Here is a 14,076-nt window from a genome sequence, read left to right on the forward strand (position 1 = left end):
GGCTCTTGAGGTCAACAGACCGCCCCCCGCCGCCCCCACCCCGCCTTCTGGTCAGAGGTGCCAGCCCAGTGCTGGCTCCTGGCCTCGAGAAAGGTCACTGTGCCCAGAGAGACCACACGCAAGCCCTGGCTCAGGGGGCTCCTGGTCTGCAGAACAGCCCTGGGGACGGAGCCACGATGCAGACAGGCTCCCACTCTTGTACCCTCGGTGTTGGATTCATGGAAAAGCCAAGGTTGCTTCTCGGCCTGGCCCAAGACGTGCAGTACAATTTCAAAGCATCATTTTAATGTCCGGAAGCTAAAGTTCTGCACGTTCCCGGCAGCGAGACTGATGTCCTCACGAATCCTTGATTGGGCGGGGAAAGCTGGCCTCTGCTCTTCCTTGGAGTAACTCCAAACCTTAAACAGGCACAAACGAAGCGGCACTAAAATCGTGTCAGCACAGGACCGGCCTGCGCGAACGATGTGCGGGCACTTCGGATGCTCTGGCGTGGAGTGAGTTCGCTGTGGTTCCGCTCTCGGTTCTCTTCTACTTCGTTTTCATAGGCATAGGCCCATGCTTCATTGTCAAACCCAAGATGAGTTTCTGGGTCCCGGTGAGGATACACGGTGAGGTCAGAAGTTACAGGAAAGAGAGACCCCAAAGCATTTGCCTCGACACTCCAAAGCTGTTCCAGAATGTGGGCTAGCGCTGTCCCAGCACTGAGAGAACCAAAGAACACCAATGTCAACATAAAAAAAATTTTTTTTTAAAAGAACACCTGGTTGTATTAGGATCCCGTTTTCTTTCCCACAGTAGGGACTGCAAGGAAGTCAGCAACGAACGATTTTGCTCATCACAAACACAGTGACGCTAACTTTCTAGTTTATTCAGCTACCGTGCTGAAGGATTTGGTCACCTGAGCATTATCCATGAGAGACACTCTCTCCTATTTAGCCCCCACTGTGAGTCCCCTCATAAGAGCCAAAGGACACAGAACGAATGTGCTAGCTTTGCTTTATTATTTTATTATTTGTTCCAATACAGCTTCTGTCATGATCCTTACGTGTTACTCCCCAGAAGAAAGTAGGAAGCTTGGCAAAAACTCTGATTTACCTTTTCACCTGCAACTTGCTGAACTAAAATAATCCATATAAGACTATATCAACATTAGTCATATCTTTATTTAGTTTTCAAAAATTTTCCACTTATAAACAACTTGGCAGTTATGTTCCACGATTAAGTAAATAACATTCAATTTGGGAAATAAAAGACACTTAAATTTTATTTTTTATATCGTTTTATCATTTTGTCATAGTATTTTAAAATAACATTACTATAATTGTCCTTACGTGAACCCCAACGTTTGCTATCACATTTCATTTGTCATTTTGCTTTTACTTTGCAAGTATATTTTCAGGTTAACATCTCATTAATCAACTAGTTACCCTTAATAGAAGAATTTTAGTTCTCAGTTCGATTCTATTAGTCTTATCTTCTTTACCTGCACACAATTTCAGACTCACTCTTTTTTGATAAATGCCCTTTTTTGACATACATCTGGTGCTACAAACCTCTATCTCATCAACTTCTACTCAAGTGTACAAGAATGTGGTTGAAGTCCCTTTATCTACATTATTATCAAGGTAAAGAGAAAATGTCTTTGGAGTAAAAACTAAGACTAAAGGCAAAGTCGCTTCCCCACCCATAAGGTAGAACCTTAACATGCAATGGCAACTTCTAGCTTAAAGATTCTAGATTTTTTCTTTAACCAGAAACAAAAATAAAAATGTAAATTGAGAAATATAACAAGCATCGCCTATGTGTCTAGTAGAAAGAAAATCTAAGAGACAAAAAGAAATCTCGGGAGATCTATACATTTTCTGTCACCGGAACAAATGAGGTTAACATGTGGCTAAAGCAAGAAGCAGAGCAAGAGACCCCAGTGCACGAAGCCACAAGGCCACACAGAACAGAAGAGCCAAAGGGAAAGAAGCAAAATTATGAAACCAGGGCGGGTTTCCCAGGAAGAGAAAAACGAAAGAGCACAATTGTGTGGGGAGAAAAATGAGAAAAGGTGAAGTATGAAAGGAGATGCATCTTGCAGGAGACTTGCAATTACATGAGGCAAAAGAGAAGGGCCGAGGAAATGTTTTCTCTCTTATAGTCGAGGAGAGAAAGCTGCCGGCAAAAGATCGTGAAGAAGCAGGTGCTTTTAATGCGTTTTTCTTCCCCTCTCGCTCCTTTCAGACAATTGCAGCTGCTATCAGTTAACCAGAGAGGGAACCGTTTGAGTTTGGATCCTCAAACAAGAATAGGCAAATAAATCATTGGAATGTATTTTGCTAAAATCTAGATCTACTAAAACGTGCAGCTCCCAGGGTCTCGGAGATTTGTAGATATTACCATAGAATTCGTCATCTCTACCTTTGAGATACGCTGTAGAATAGAGACCCACAGTGTGGTGTATGTTTGTATTAGTTTAATATTAAAATAGTATATAATTGTAATTTATAGTGTTTGATAGTAATATACAGGTTTTTTTTTTTAACACGGCAAACCAGAAATAGGACTTTTGGTTAATAACTTTTGTACAGCAGGTGCCTTAAAATGTAATTCAATTGCAAAGAGATATTGTGCCTTAGATATTAATTTATGAATATAAGTCAGGAGAAAAATAAAAGTTCCTCTTTTCCAGAGTCACTCACAAGTGTCAAAGCCAAAGAACTATACTCAATGCCCAAAGCACTGAGATAAATGTTATACAATACATTAAAACAAGTCCTTTCTATATCAAGTCTCTTGAAAATCAAGAGGCAACGCTTTTAGAAATTGTCATTTTAGAAATTATTATTAAAGAATGTTTTGTACTGTTTCAAGCACAATAAGCTGAACTGTTGAATATCTGGCATTTTCATAGCAAAAACTAAAACCCTCAGAGATTTCTGCTCCATAGAACTCGCAGGAAACCATTAATTTGCAACTGCAAAGAACATGCAGAGAGCAAAGAAAGAACAAATTAGAGGGAGGGATCATTGGGAAGTGAGATTATTAGAGAGAAGGAAATAGCTTAGGCTGCTCAGAAGACACCAGCTGTTATGAATGAGGTATTTCTGACCCTTGGAAAGTTATGTCAGTTCCAAACCAAGTGCCAAGGAGAAGGCAGGGGTACAGAAGGGAAAAGAGGAGCGAAGGCAGTGTTCTCAGACAAGGCCTATCTGAAACATCGACAAATCGTCCACATTTTCAAGATAAGGTTAGGAGAAGCCTAAGATATCTCTGGGAAAGGTTCAGCCAAGTACAGAGCAAGAACTAGCTGAGGCCTGGTCTGAGGGCTAGACTTCCGAAAGCTAAGAGATGAGCAAAGTCTGAGTATATTGGAGACCCAGGCAGAATGGGACCACACAGGGAGGCATCCCTTCCCGCCCCATGGAATGGATGACAGTTGAAAGCCTGCAGTCCCATACCACTGTTAAAACATGGAAGGTGGGCTGCCTCAAGTCTCTGGCCATGAGAAAAGAAGCCAAGTACAGCGCTCTGCCTGGGATGTCTGACCGGTGCCGGTGAGCTGAGCACTCTGGCTGCTGACTGGCTGGCCTCTGAGTGCCTAGTGGGGCAGCGCTAGGCAGAGATGGGACTGGCACTGGGTAGCTTTCAGGGGACTCCGTGTAGAATGCATTGAATTTAGCCAGTTTCAGCAGTAGGCATAAAAGAGAGCATAATAATAAAAGTATCTGAACATTTTATTTCTTGCTCTACCACTAAATAATTATGTTACCTTGGGAAAGTCCCTTGGTCTTTCTAGGGACTTAATTAAGTAAGACTCATGGGGAGAGCATTTCTATAAGAGTTACTAAGGCTGGGATTCTGCTCTCTGTTCATGGTGCTCCAATTTCCTCATTTGAAATATAGGTTGAAAATAGTACAAATTTCATATTTGGGTTTGATTTAAGAACAGACAATCCATACAAAAGTACCTGCTGTATGATGTGTTAGCTATTGCTATAATTTCTTTTCTTTCTCATTGCCAACAATCTAATCCAAATCCCTATTATCTCATCCTTGGATGACTTTAATGGTTGACATACCATTTTCCTGTTGGCAGGGTCTTTCACATGACACCAACCACTATACGACTACTAGAAGACCAATCAATTAATCCTGAAAAATTCCATATATGGGCATATCATATTCAGGAAATTCTCTAAAGTCACAAAAAATACTGTGTGACTATTTCTAGGAAAAGCCTATTGGTTTTCATTAAACTTTAAAAATGATAAAAAATTATCTTAGACTACTTAAATCGACCTATATTATTAAATCACATTATTCATCTCTGAATTCTTCAGATTAAAAAATATTTTACTTAGTTTATTCACTTTCCCAGTTATCTAATAAACTATTTCATTTTTAAAAAACTTTTCTCTCATTGCCATTTCCTCAGTTATCAGATATTTCCCCCAGAAAACAGCTGAAATTAAAAGAAGCATTCCATCAGCTTCCCCACACTCGTCCATCCATTCAAACACCTTTGACCCAAATACCCTGTTACTTTGGTTGAAGAGTGCTCGCGTCATGCAAATGTCAAGGCCTCTACTTGTGTAGCATCTCTTTTCTCTTTCTTCCCAAGCAAAATCCTCCTTTACTTATTGCATCACCAGATTTTCCTCTCTTGGATCTTTCTCATCAGCTGCAAACATACTTTTGATATTTCTCCCACATAAAAACAAATTACTTGACTTCTTTTTTCCCTACTTGATCGATCTCTCCTTTTTTCTTAGTCCTCCTAGGCAAGAAAACACCTTAAGGGATTGTCCATATTCACAGTAAGACACCTTCATCCCCATTCTCCTGGGGACATTCCAATCCAACTTTCACCCACATTATTCCACCAATAATATTATTATGAGGTCACTGATGACGATCGAATCTGTTAATGCGTTCCATCTCATTAAAAATACAACCGAAGTTTTACTATGACCTGTGATGTAATATGTGGCCTGGTTTCTCACAACCTGACTTTCTGATATCTTAATCATTCTCTCCACTTCTTCTTCAACCAAACTGACTTCCTCTCTGCTCCTCAAAATATTAGATAAGCTCCAGCCTAAGGGCTTTTCATCTGGAATTCCTTCTATCAAGAACGATCGTCCCACAGAGACTCACAACTGACTTCTTTCAGAGATTTTTGCAAATTTACCATCTTGTGAGGCCTTCTCTAGGAACCTCTTCTAAAATGGCAACTTTTAAGAAAACTTAATATCCCCTTTCCCTGCATTAATTTTTCTCCTTGGCAGTTATCAGTTTCTAGTACAATAGGTATATTCCGTAACTATTTATTTGTCATTATTTCCCTCCATAGAATGTAAGCTCCATGAGGGCAGGATTTGGTGTCTGTTTTGTTCACTGTTACATCATCGGAGACTACAACAGTACTGGGCCCCTAGTAGATTCCTTATAAATACATGTTTAAGAAACTAAAAAGTATCATTTTACATAGCAGCACCATATAAATCTTTTATGATGCCTTCTTCTTTGTATGACTTTCTTTACTTATTTTCCAGAACTACACAATTTCTGATTTTTCTCTTATTTCACTAGCTTCTTCTTTGACCCCATTTTAGCCCACTTACATTTCGGCCTATAATGTTGAGATGCTTCAGTGTTATGGGTTGAATAGTGTTCCCCCTCCCCACCTCCAGAGTCATATGATGAAGTACTAAACTCCATTACATCAGAATGTGACCTTAATTGGAGACAGGATCTTACAGGGATAACGGAGTTAAAATGACGTCATTAGCATGGGCCCTAATCTATGTCTGGTGTCCTCCCCAAAAGGAGAAATTTGGAGGCACATGCGCGCACGCACGTGCACATGCACATGCACGCACACGCACACGCACACACACGCACACACACAAAAAGGAGAAATTTGGAGGCACGTGCGCGCACGCACATGCACACGCACACGCACACACACGCACACACACGCACACACACCATTTCTAGAGACAACACTATGTGAAGATCAAGACAGAGCTGGAGATGCTGCTTCCACCAGTCAAGATTGGCAGCAAACTACCAGAAGCTTGGGAGAGGCGTGGGTCAGACCCTCCCTCACAGCCCTCAGAGGAACCAACTCTGCAGGCACCTGGATCTCGGGTGTCTGTAGGCAGAACGGCGAGTACAGAACGGCGAGATAACACATTTCTGTGGCTTAGACCCCCAAACATCATGAGTTGAGATTCTTTCTCGGCTTCGCCGGGTCCCTTGGCGATCTCATGACCTGTGTGCGTCTAAGTCCCCTCCTCACGCGGAAGCCTCCGAAAGCGCTTGTTTTCAGCGCAGCATCCCCTCCGAGTCCGCACGCAGACCCTAGCTCTGCTCACTGTCAGCTTTAACGCGTCCAAACCTGAACTCTTGGCCCTTCTCTGGAGCCTCCCTTTCCCACGGTCTTCTTCATCACAGTTAATACGGACCCTGCTGCTTACGTCGCTGGGGCGATTTACCTTGGAATCACTCTGGCCTGTGAGGCCCCTCAGGGTCTAGTCCTTGGTAACCTCTCCCACCTCCTCTCCTCGTCGGCCCTCATCCCGGGGACACTGCTCCGGCCACACTGGCTTCCTTGATGTCCACATATGCCGGGACTGTTCCCTCTGGCCAAACACTCAAGTCTGGCATCTCTACATTGCACATTAGAGTCATTCAATAAATATTTGTTGAAAGAATAGGGACTAAATTGGGAAGATTTACATTAATACAACAAAATTAAAACTTTAGATTCACGTTACATTGCATTGTAATTATGCTCCCATAGCATCTTGTAAACTTCCGGTGTGTATAGAACGTCTGGAAGTTTTCTGTTTTTATTGCAGTGACTTGCATGGAAAAATCACTTAACAAATATTTAATAATTTGTGAAATGAGATGTGAACAATAGATAGAATTAGTCCAATTCACTTCAAACCGTGTAAACTCCTTTGTAACTACTGCTAGTTCTAGACTAGTCTTTCCTTACATGGCCATCTGTTCTAATTGTAGCAGAGTAAACAAAGAATCATCACAAATATTGATTCTTCCTTAATTGTTAGGGTATTTCTGATTTCCATTTTATCATTTTTAAGCCTTTTCGGTAAGAACTGAAGATCCATAGTCTGAGATTTAAAAATAAATTCCTACATAAATCTATTCTTTTTGTTTGTTTGTTTTATATTAATAGAACCCCAGTTTTTATATGGGCACACAAAACAAAAACAAAACATTCTTCAGCCTCTTTTACAAATGACTGTAACCATAAAATTATGTTGTAGTCAAGGGGATAATAGCATAAGATATAAATTAAAAGAGATTCAGTGTGTAGTTTTTACTTCCTTTTCTTTTTCATGCCTCTTCTACCATCCTGCTGCCTGGACCACAGATATGATGTCTGGAACTCTAGTTGCAATTTTGGATCATGAGGAGAAGTGCCATGCCTAAGAACATGTGGAATAACCTGGAAGAGGTTTAGATTTCTGAGGGCTTCGAGGAGCAGAACCATCATACTAAGCCTTGACATTTTACTTGTGACATTATATGAGAAAGTAATTTCTCTCTTATTTAAGTCACTGCTATTTTTAAAACTCACAGAAAATCAAAGTCCTTCCTTAAACATCACGAAAACAATCTAGTGCCTGAAACTTTAGACCTAAAACCAGCTACTGCTGCATCTTTTGAAAGAATCAAGACAATAGAAAATGTTTACAATGATAAGCAAACCTCTTTATTTTCTATATTTAATTCCTTACAATCATTTAGGGAAAATAGTTATATCTCCACATATACTTTTGATGATAGAAGTCAGTATGACCAAAGCATTCTTTGAGCGATTGTGGAAAAAATATGTATTACTGAAAACAAATGGCTCACTCAGTTTACATTCTGCGCATACCTAAAACAAACATAAAAGGAAGGTCCAATGTCAGAAGTAGAGGCCATTCTCTCTCCTTCATTGAAACACTACATGAGAGCCTTTGGCAATTAGAGATCCCAATTCGAGAGATTTTTAATATCATTCAAAATAAAGGCTGCCCACAAATGTGGGAATACCCAATATTTTTTTTTTAAATCATTTTTTGAAGAAAGTCTCTGTATTTTTGTTGGTATTCTCTTAGATATTTTGAAGTTTATTTAGCACAGTGTTCTATCTGCTTAACATTCAAATTTGGACACACTGATTTTCTGCTCCACTCTTCTGAATAGTTAAGTGTGTTCTATAAATAAATACATCAATTTGTTCTATTACTACACTTCCAAAAAGCTGCATATAATGGAAATTAACCTAGTATTTTTTATCATTAAATATATTTTTGTTAGAAAGGATACACAACATATGAGATTACAGAATTTTCACAAGTTAAAGACAAATATGAGAACTCTCAAATAACATTTGCAATGTAAACAACAGTTATTACATTGAAATAAATCACAACATGCACAACACAGTATTTCATTTGGTTTTGATATTGAAGCTGTTTTCTTGAATTACTTATGTAGAACTCAAAGTATGATGATTTCACCCATAATTTTTCTTCAATAATTCTGAAAAAGAAAGAATTGGTATTTAAGCAAAAACATATTTTTATTTACAGCATTTTGGTTTTAGTTGCTTAGCCACTCATTTGAGACACATCTATTTCTTTTTGTCCCTTGTCAACAGCCTGTGACAGGAGATTGCGTTGTGACAGATCAAGAGGCATCTTCCAAAAGACTGACTGTCAGAAGGGAACTGTTATGTAATGGGGTTTTCTGGTTGGTCATTAATAATTACTCATTTTTAATTTTCACAAATGGTTGACCTACAAGATTTCTTTAGAAGAGAATTTGTTTTAAGCCACCAATTCGAAAAAGAAACAAAGAATAGAGGATGGAATCTCATAAATGATCAAACAACTTACACAATTGAAGTGATTATCTTCTTTTGTATTTTAGAGTCTGTTATATGTCTTAATTTAATGGAGAGGACTTCTTATAAACCTTTTTTACAAGAAATTACATGGGATAAACTGGGAGCAAAAAGACTTGTTTCTCTGAAATATCCATTTATAATAATGAATGGGCATGTGCAGCACCCTGTATGTCCCTTAGAGGTGACAGGATAATCAGTGGACAAAAACAACCCACTGTCCAGCCGTCTTCCCAGACACCCTGTCTGCTCTCAAGGACTCTCATGAAAACCTTAGGTATTTGCTCCAAAGACTAAAGAAAGACCATGAATTGTCTTCAGTCTGAGCTGGGTCTAGTTTAACATCCTTGACAGAGTCAGAGGTTGTAGTCCAGCACAGACCTTCACATTTTACAAATAAAGTTTTATTGTAACACAGGCACTCCGATCATTTTATGTATTATTTGTGGCTGCTTTCCTGTTACCAAAACAGAGTTGAGTAGTTTTAATAAAAACCGTAAAACACAGAAAGCCAAAAATATCCTATTCTGTAGCCTTTAGAGAAAAAATTTGCAACCTCTGATATAGTAAGGACATAAAATTTCACTAAGCACTTGCCAAGTATTATAAATATATTTTTATGAGTTAGTGTAAATATTAATATACTCAGGAAAGAAATATGTGTATTGATTTACACATAAAAGCAATTATGATAATAAGCTTATTATTTAACAAAGCAAAAAACCTATTCACGTTTTTTCTAGTCAAATAGTATTTTACAATGAATACTATAGAGCCATAGTACCTATACTCACTACATTTATTGGTAAAATAAGCTAATTTAACCTTTGCTCCATGCAGTTTGTTTTGTTTCAAGGGATACAATGAGATGCAGAGTGCTTTCGCATTTTCATAATAATGAGCCATGTTGTGATTTGGTGGTGTTCCCTGTTCTTAAATGAGGTGCTAGCAGTCAAGCGAGGGACTAAAGCTTCAATTAATAAAAATGGTATGGATTGAATCTTAAAAAGAAAGCCAGTTTTTCTCGTTAGTGTGAGTCAGTCTCCTCGTTTTCTATCTCGACAGAAGGGGAGGAATATTTCTGTGTAACCTAGGAGATCAGAGTTTACCCATTGTGAGCTTTCTGTTTTATGTGATCAGCAACCTGCATGAACCGTTTTTTTTTTTTTCATTTCTAAATCAGCATTTATTTTACATTCTCATATTTAATGTTCATCTGATTTTTTTATTGTTAGTTTCAGGTCTCCAGTACATTGGCTAGACATTACGTAGTTTATGAAGTGCTCCCCTCCCCCCATCTCGATTACTACATCACCCTTCTGGCTCTACCCAAAGCCCTTACAGTACTACTTCTACTTCTCTATGCCATACTCCCCGTGCCACTGACCAGCTCTCAACTACTGATTTGTCTCTCTTTAACCCTTCACCCCTTTCTCCCAGCCCCACAACTCCTCTTCCCTCTGGCAGTCGCCAGAATGTCCTCTGTATTTGTGAGTCTGTTTTCACTTAGTTTATTCTTTTTAATGAATCGTTTTAAGCTGTTTATGGGCTTGGGGTTCACTTCAGATGGAAGTGTTCTTCTTAGGTGAGGTCTCATTGTGAGAGCTCAAAGATGTTTCTCACCAAAATGACTCTTATCCACTTAAATACCTGGATGATTGCTGTAAGAATATGATAAGAATACATAGGTATACCCACCACTGGGAAGTTGTCACCAGCTTTGCTCAAAGAGCGTTTGCATCATTTTTCTAACTCTTCAAGAAAATCAGGAGATTCTCCGTCAGCGCTGTAGACCAGAAAAAGAAAATCGTGCATTTTGAAGCTCTTAGATGAGAAAACATCTAAGGAACTAACAATGTGTGACCTATACTATTATCTGTGTTCTCTAAAATGCTCTGTGGGCTAAATAATTATCTTTTAGGTTAGTTATTTTCTATGAATTATTCTTCAATCTTAAAGCATATAAAATTATTTTTACAGAATTATAATCTGGTGGGTAAAGAGTCATCTTCTCTGACTTCACACAACACGAGAAGACAAAAGCTTAATTTGTTAAAATAAGTGAATTGAATTGCACATAAAAAGAGGGCCATGTGATACCAAATTGCTAACTGAATGTGCTTTACATGTTTAAAACTCAGCACTTTTGATAAAACCTGTTTCCAGATTCAGACTAGATACCTGTATAGACATAATTTTTAACACTGGAGGCAAAATAGAATCAACTAGGAAGCTCTTAAAAAAATACAAATGTCTAGAACCATACTCATAGAGGCACTAATTTTCTGGCAGTGAGTTCGGATTAGGCTCAGACATCAATATTTTAAACATTCTGCAGGGTAGTCTAATGGCAGACAAGGCTGAGAATTACTGCTTCACAGAGTAAATATAGACAATGAGATAGAGAGATAGATATGTCTCCATTCGTAGCTTCTGCTTGAGAGTTATTTATAATTTCTCATTTGCAAGTTTTCTGTTTCTCTACCTTCTCTTTCCATTTAGAATTGAGTTCAAGTATTTCTTTACAGCCATTTGTTTTCGCAGGCGGGTATAGTTGTCAGTGAAGACTGCATCCGAGTGGCGTTTGATTGGTCCCTGGTCGTCAGAGATGTTATTGCTAAGAAATATGAGAAAAAATAAATCAGAGTTTTAACAAGAAATGATAAGTACATCAAAATTCCAAATCTCTTGGGATCATATACAAAGGAATTCCAACACCCAACTCATTTTCTATCTCAAAAATACTAAAAGAAAAAATGCATTTAAGCCTAAAGAGAGGGGAGCAAGGAATAATCCAACACATTCTGACATTTTCTAGGAGAGCCTTGAGGCACATTCCGTATTAACTGATAATTTACATTTAAAAAAAAGAAGGAAATGGAGGGATATTTAAAGTTGTGTTCTGCTATTGGGAGGAAAAGCTCTTAAAAAATATGCCCCTTAAAAGCTATGCCACTTGAATCCTGCCATCTAAATATTCAGCTTTGGCCATTTAAGGAAAGAATCATCCCATCTTTGGCTTGAGTAGGAATTTAAAAAACAGGTACTATGGTTAATCTTAAAATTTGCTTCGGTTTATATTATGTCTACTTTTATTGCATTAGTTCAATTCGATTGCAAATTTACAAATGATTGCTACAAAAGAAAAATAAGTGTGTCTGGAGCCAGTGGGTATGATATAACTAGAAAGCCCTATCTTCTAATCCATAGGCCTGGTATATTTTATTGAAGAACATAAATGATGTTTTAACTAAATGGAACATTATCGAGAGTTATAAATTTGAGACAAAATAAGTTGTTAACAGTGAAAATATAGTTTCCAGATTAAATCATTATAATGTGTTTGATAAAAACAATAAATCCTCTTACCCAACTCGTTTTCCAATAAGGGACTCAAGGTATTTTTTGGCAGAAAGTTGACCCAAGAGTCTACTAAAGTCACTGGTGAAAACCCCATCAGCATGTCTGGCATTCCTAAAACAAGGAAGAAAGGATACACATTATTTTCAAAATGGTTTTCTAAAATAATATTTTCGCTTAATGAATAGAGAGAAACTCATCAGTGTATTATAAAATCTTCTCATGCAAACTTAAGTCCAAAAGATTTCCTAATAACCTGATAAAAGATATCTTCTTGTCACTTATATCAAGATATAATCTGCATTTCCAGCCCAAAACTTTGAAAAATTAATTAGCTTTTTTGGAAGTATATCTCAATATCTTAACACTTCCTGGCAGAATCTATAAAACATACGTGTCTAAGAAATATGGGTAGAAGAAATATATTTAGATTAGTTTCTATTAATTTATTTATTTATTTATTTATTTATTTATTTATTTATTGCGCTTTATTTCTTCTATCCCAAATAAAGGTAGATGCAAGGGAAACGTGATTTGTAGCAAAACCCATAGTATATCTTTTGCTATATCTCTGCCAAAATATCTAGAAACAAAATATCCTAAAATGGAGAGGATCTTAGGGTCTGTCAGCCAAATTTTCTGTTCAGTTGAGAATGATTTTATAACTTCTCTTCAATACTGAGTTACTCTATCTATACTTGAATGCTGCTCATGACAAATGGCTCTGTGAATGAATAACTTATTATTAGACATTTTTTTTTATGTAGACATGAAACTCTTGCCTTTGAACTTCTTCTATTATGGAATCCTAAATGCTGAAGTTTTACTAGTATTAGTACGATTTCCGATTTGACATTTTGTGCAACAGAATGTAAGTGAGTGGTTTGTTCATCCTGGCTCGTCACAGCCTCCATACATGAGAATCATGTGCAGCTGCAAGAGCTGCAGTACGTCAGACTGGATGAAGCCACGGCCCATGGAAACCTGCAGTGCAGTGCTGTGGAAGTAGCTTTATGGAGACACAAGAATAAAATACCTATAATTTAAAAATACTGTCTATGGCCATGCCACCCTGAACAAGCCTGATCCAGTCTGATATCGGAAGCTAAGCAGGATCCGGCCTGGTTAGTACTTGGATGGGAGACCACCTAGGAAGACCAGGTGCTGTAAGCATAAAAGATAAAAATAAAAAAATAAATAAAAATACATTTTCTAAAATAAAATTCAATAAAAATGAACTCACCTGTCATTTTCAGCAAATGCATTTTGCAAGATGTCAGTGTCTGGTTTTAATGAAACTCGATCAAGTTCATTGGCTCCTTCAAACGGTATCCTGTCACTCAGCGTATTAGAGAAAAAGACAATAGAGGTATAATACATTCTTTTCTCAGAAGACAATGCGTATGAATTTACAGTCATTTGAAATAAGACACTCAGAATCCTGGGAAGTATCACCCACTCAAAAAATATGGATAACATCATGGCTTATGTGATTTGAGAGTGTAAGCAGTAAAATTTTTATCTCATACAATAGATGCCATAAGACTTATAAGTTGTATGTACCAATCATATGAGCTACTCAGTTCAATCCTGTCATAGCATTAAGCAAAATACATACAACATAAATACGTACATAATGTTTAGAGTTTGCAAAGTTAAATTTCATAAGAAGAAAGATTTTCCACAAAATAGAAACTTTGAAAAAAAATTAATATTTAATATAAAACCTGGGAACAATTTATATATTTGTTGATGTTTATTTGGCTTGAACATTTTTTAAAAGCTGAGGATTAACT

General features: G+C 37.6%; 2 protein-coding genes and 1 pseudogene across 3 annotated transcripts in view; 1 reads left to right on the top strand and 2 right to left on the bottom strand.

The window, feature by feature from the left end:
- Positions 1–14,076, bottom strand: part of LOC102898593 (VIP peptides-like) — a gene marked incomplete at its 3' end in the record, with an annotated part of 44,938 nt that overhangs the window by 28,432 nt on the left and 2,430 nt on the right. The window lies entirely within an intron of this gene.
- The window catches only part of VIP (vasoactive intestinal peptide), a 4,772-nt gene continuing 1,356 nt past the window's right edge, over positions 10,661–14,076 (bottom strand). The window contains exons 2-5 of one of the 2 annotated variants that reach the window (XM_025049485.1): positions 13,528–13,619; positions 12,290–12,419; positions 11,406–11,537; positions 10,661–10,706 (exon numbers count right to left, since the gene is read on the bottom strand). In XM_025049485.1, the coding sequence (XP_024905253.1) occupies positions 10,661–10,706; positions 11,406–11,537; positions 12,290–12,419; positions 13,528–13,619 (400 nt within the window). Of the gene's footprint in view, positions 10,707–11,405; positions 11,538–12,289; positions 12,420–13,523; positions 13,620–14,076 lie in introns of both variants that reach the window. The other variant, XM_025049486.1, reaches the window with a different exon arrangement.
- LOC112482872 lies at positions 13,335–13,453 on the top strand (annotated as a pseudogene).

Source organism: Pteropus alecto, unplaced genomic scaffold, assembly GCF_000325575.1.
Source record: "Pteropus alecto unplaced genomic scaffold, ASM32557v1 scaffold176, whole genome shotgun sequence".
NCBI classification, from domain to species: Eukaryota; Metazoa; Chordata; class Mammalia; order Chiroptera; family Pteropodidae; genus Pteropus; species Pteropus alecto.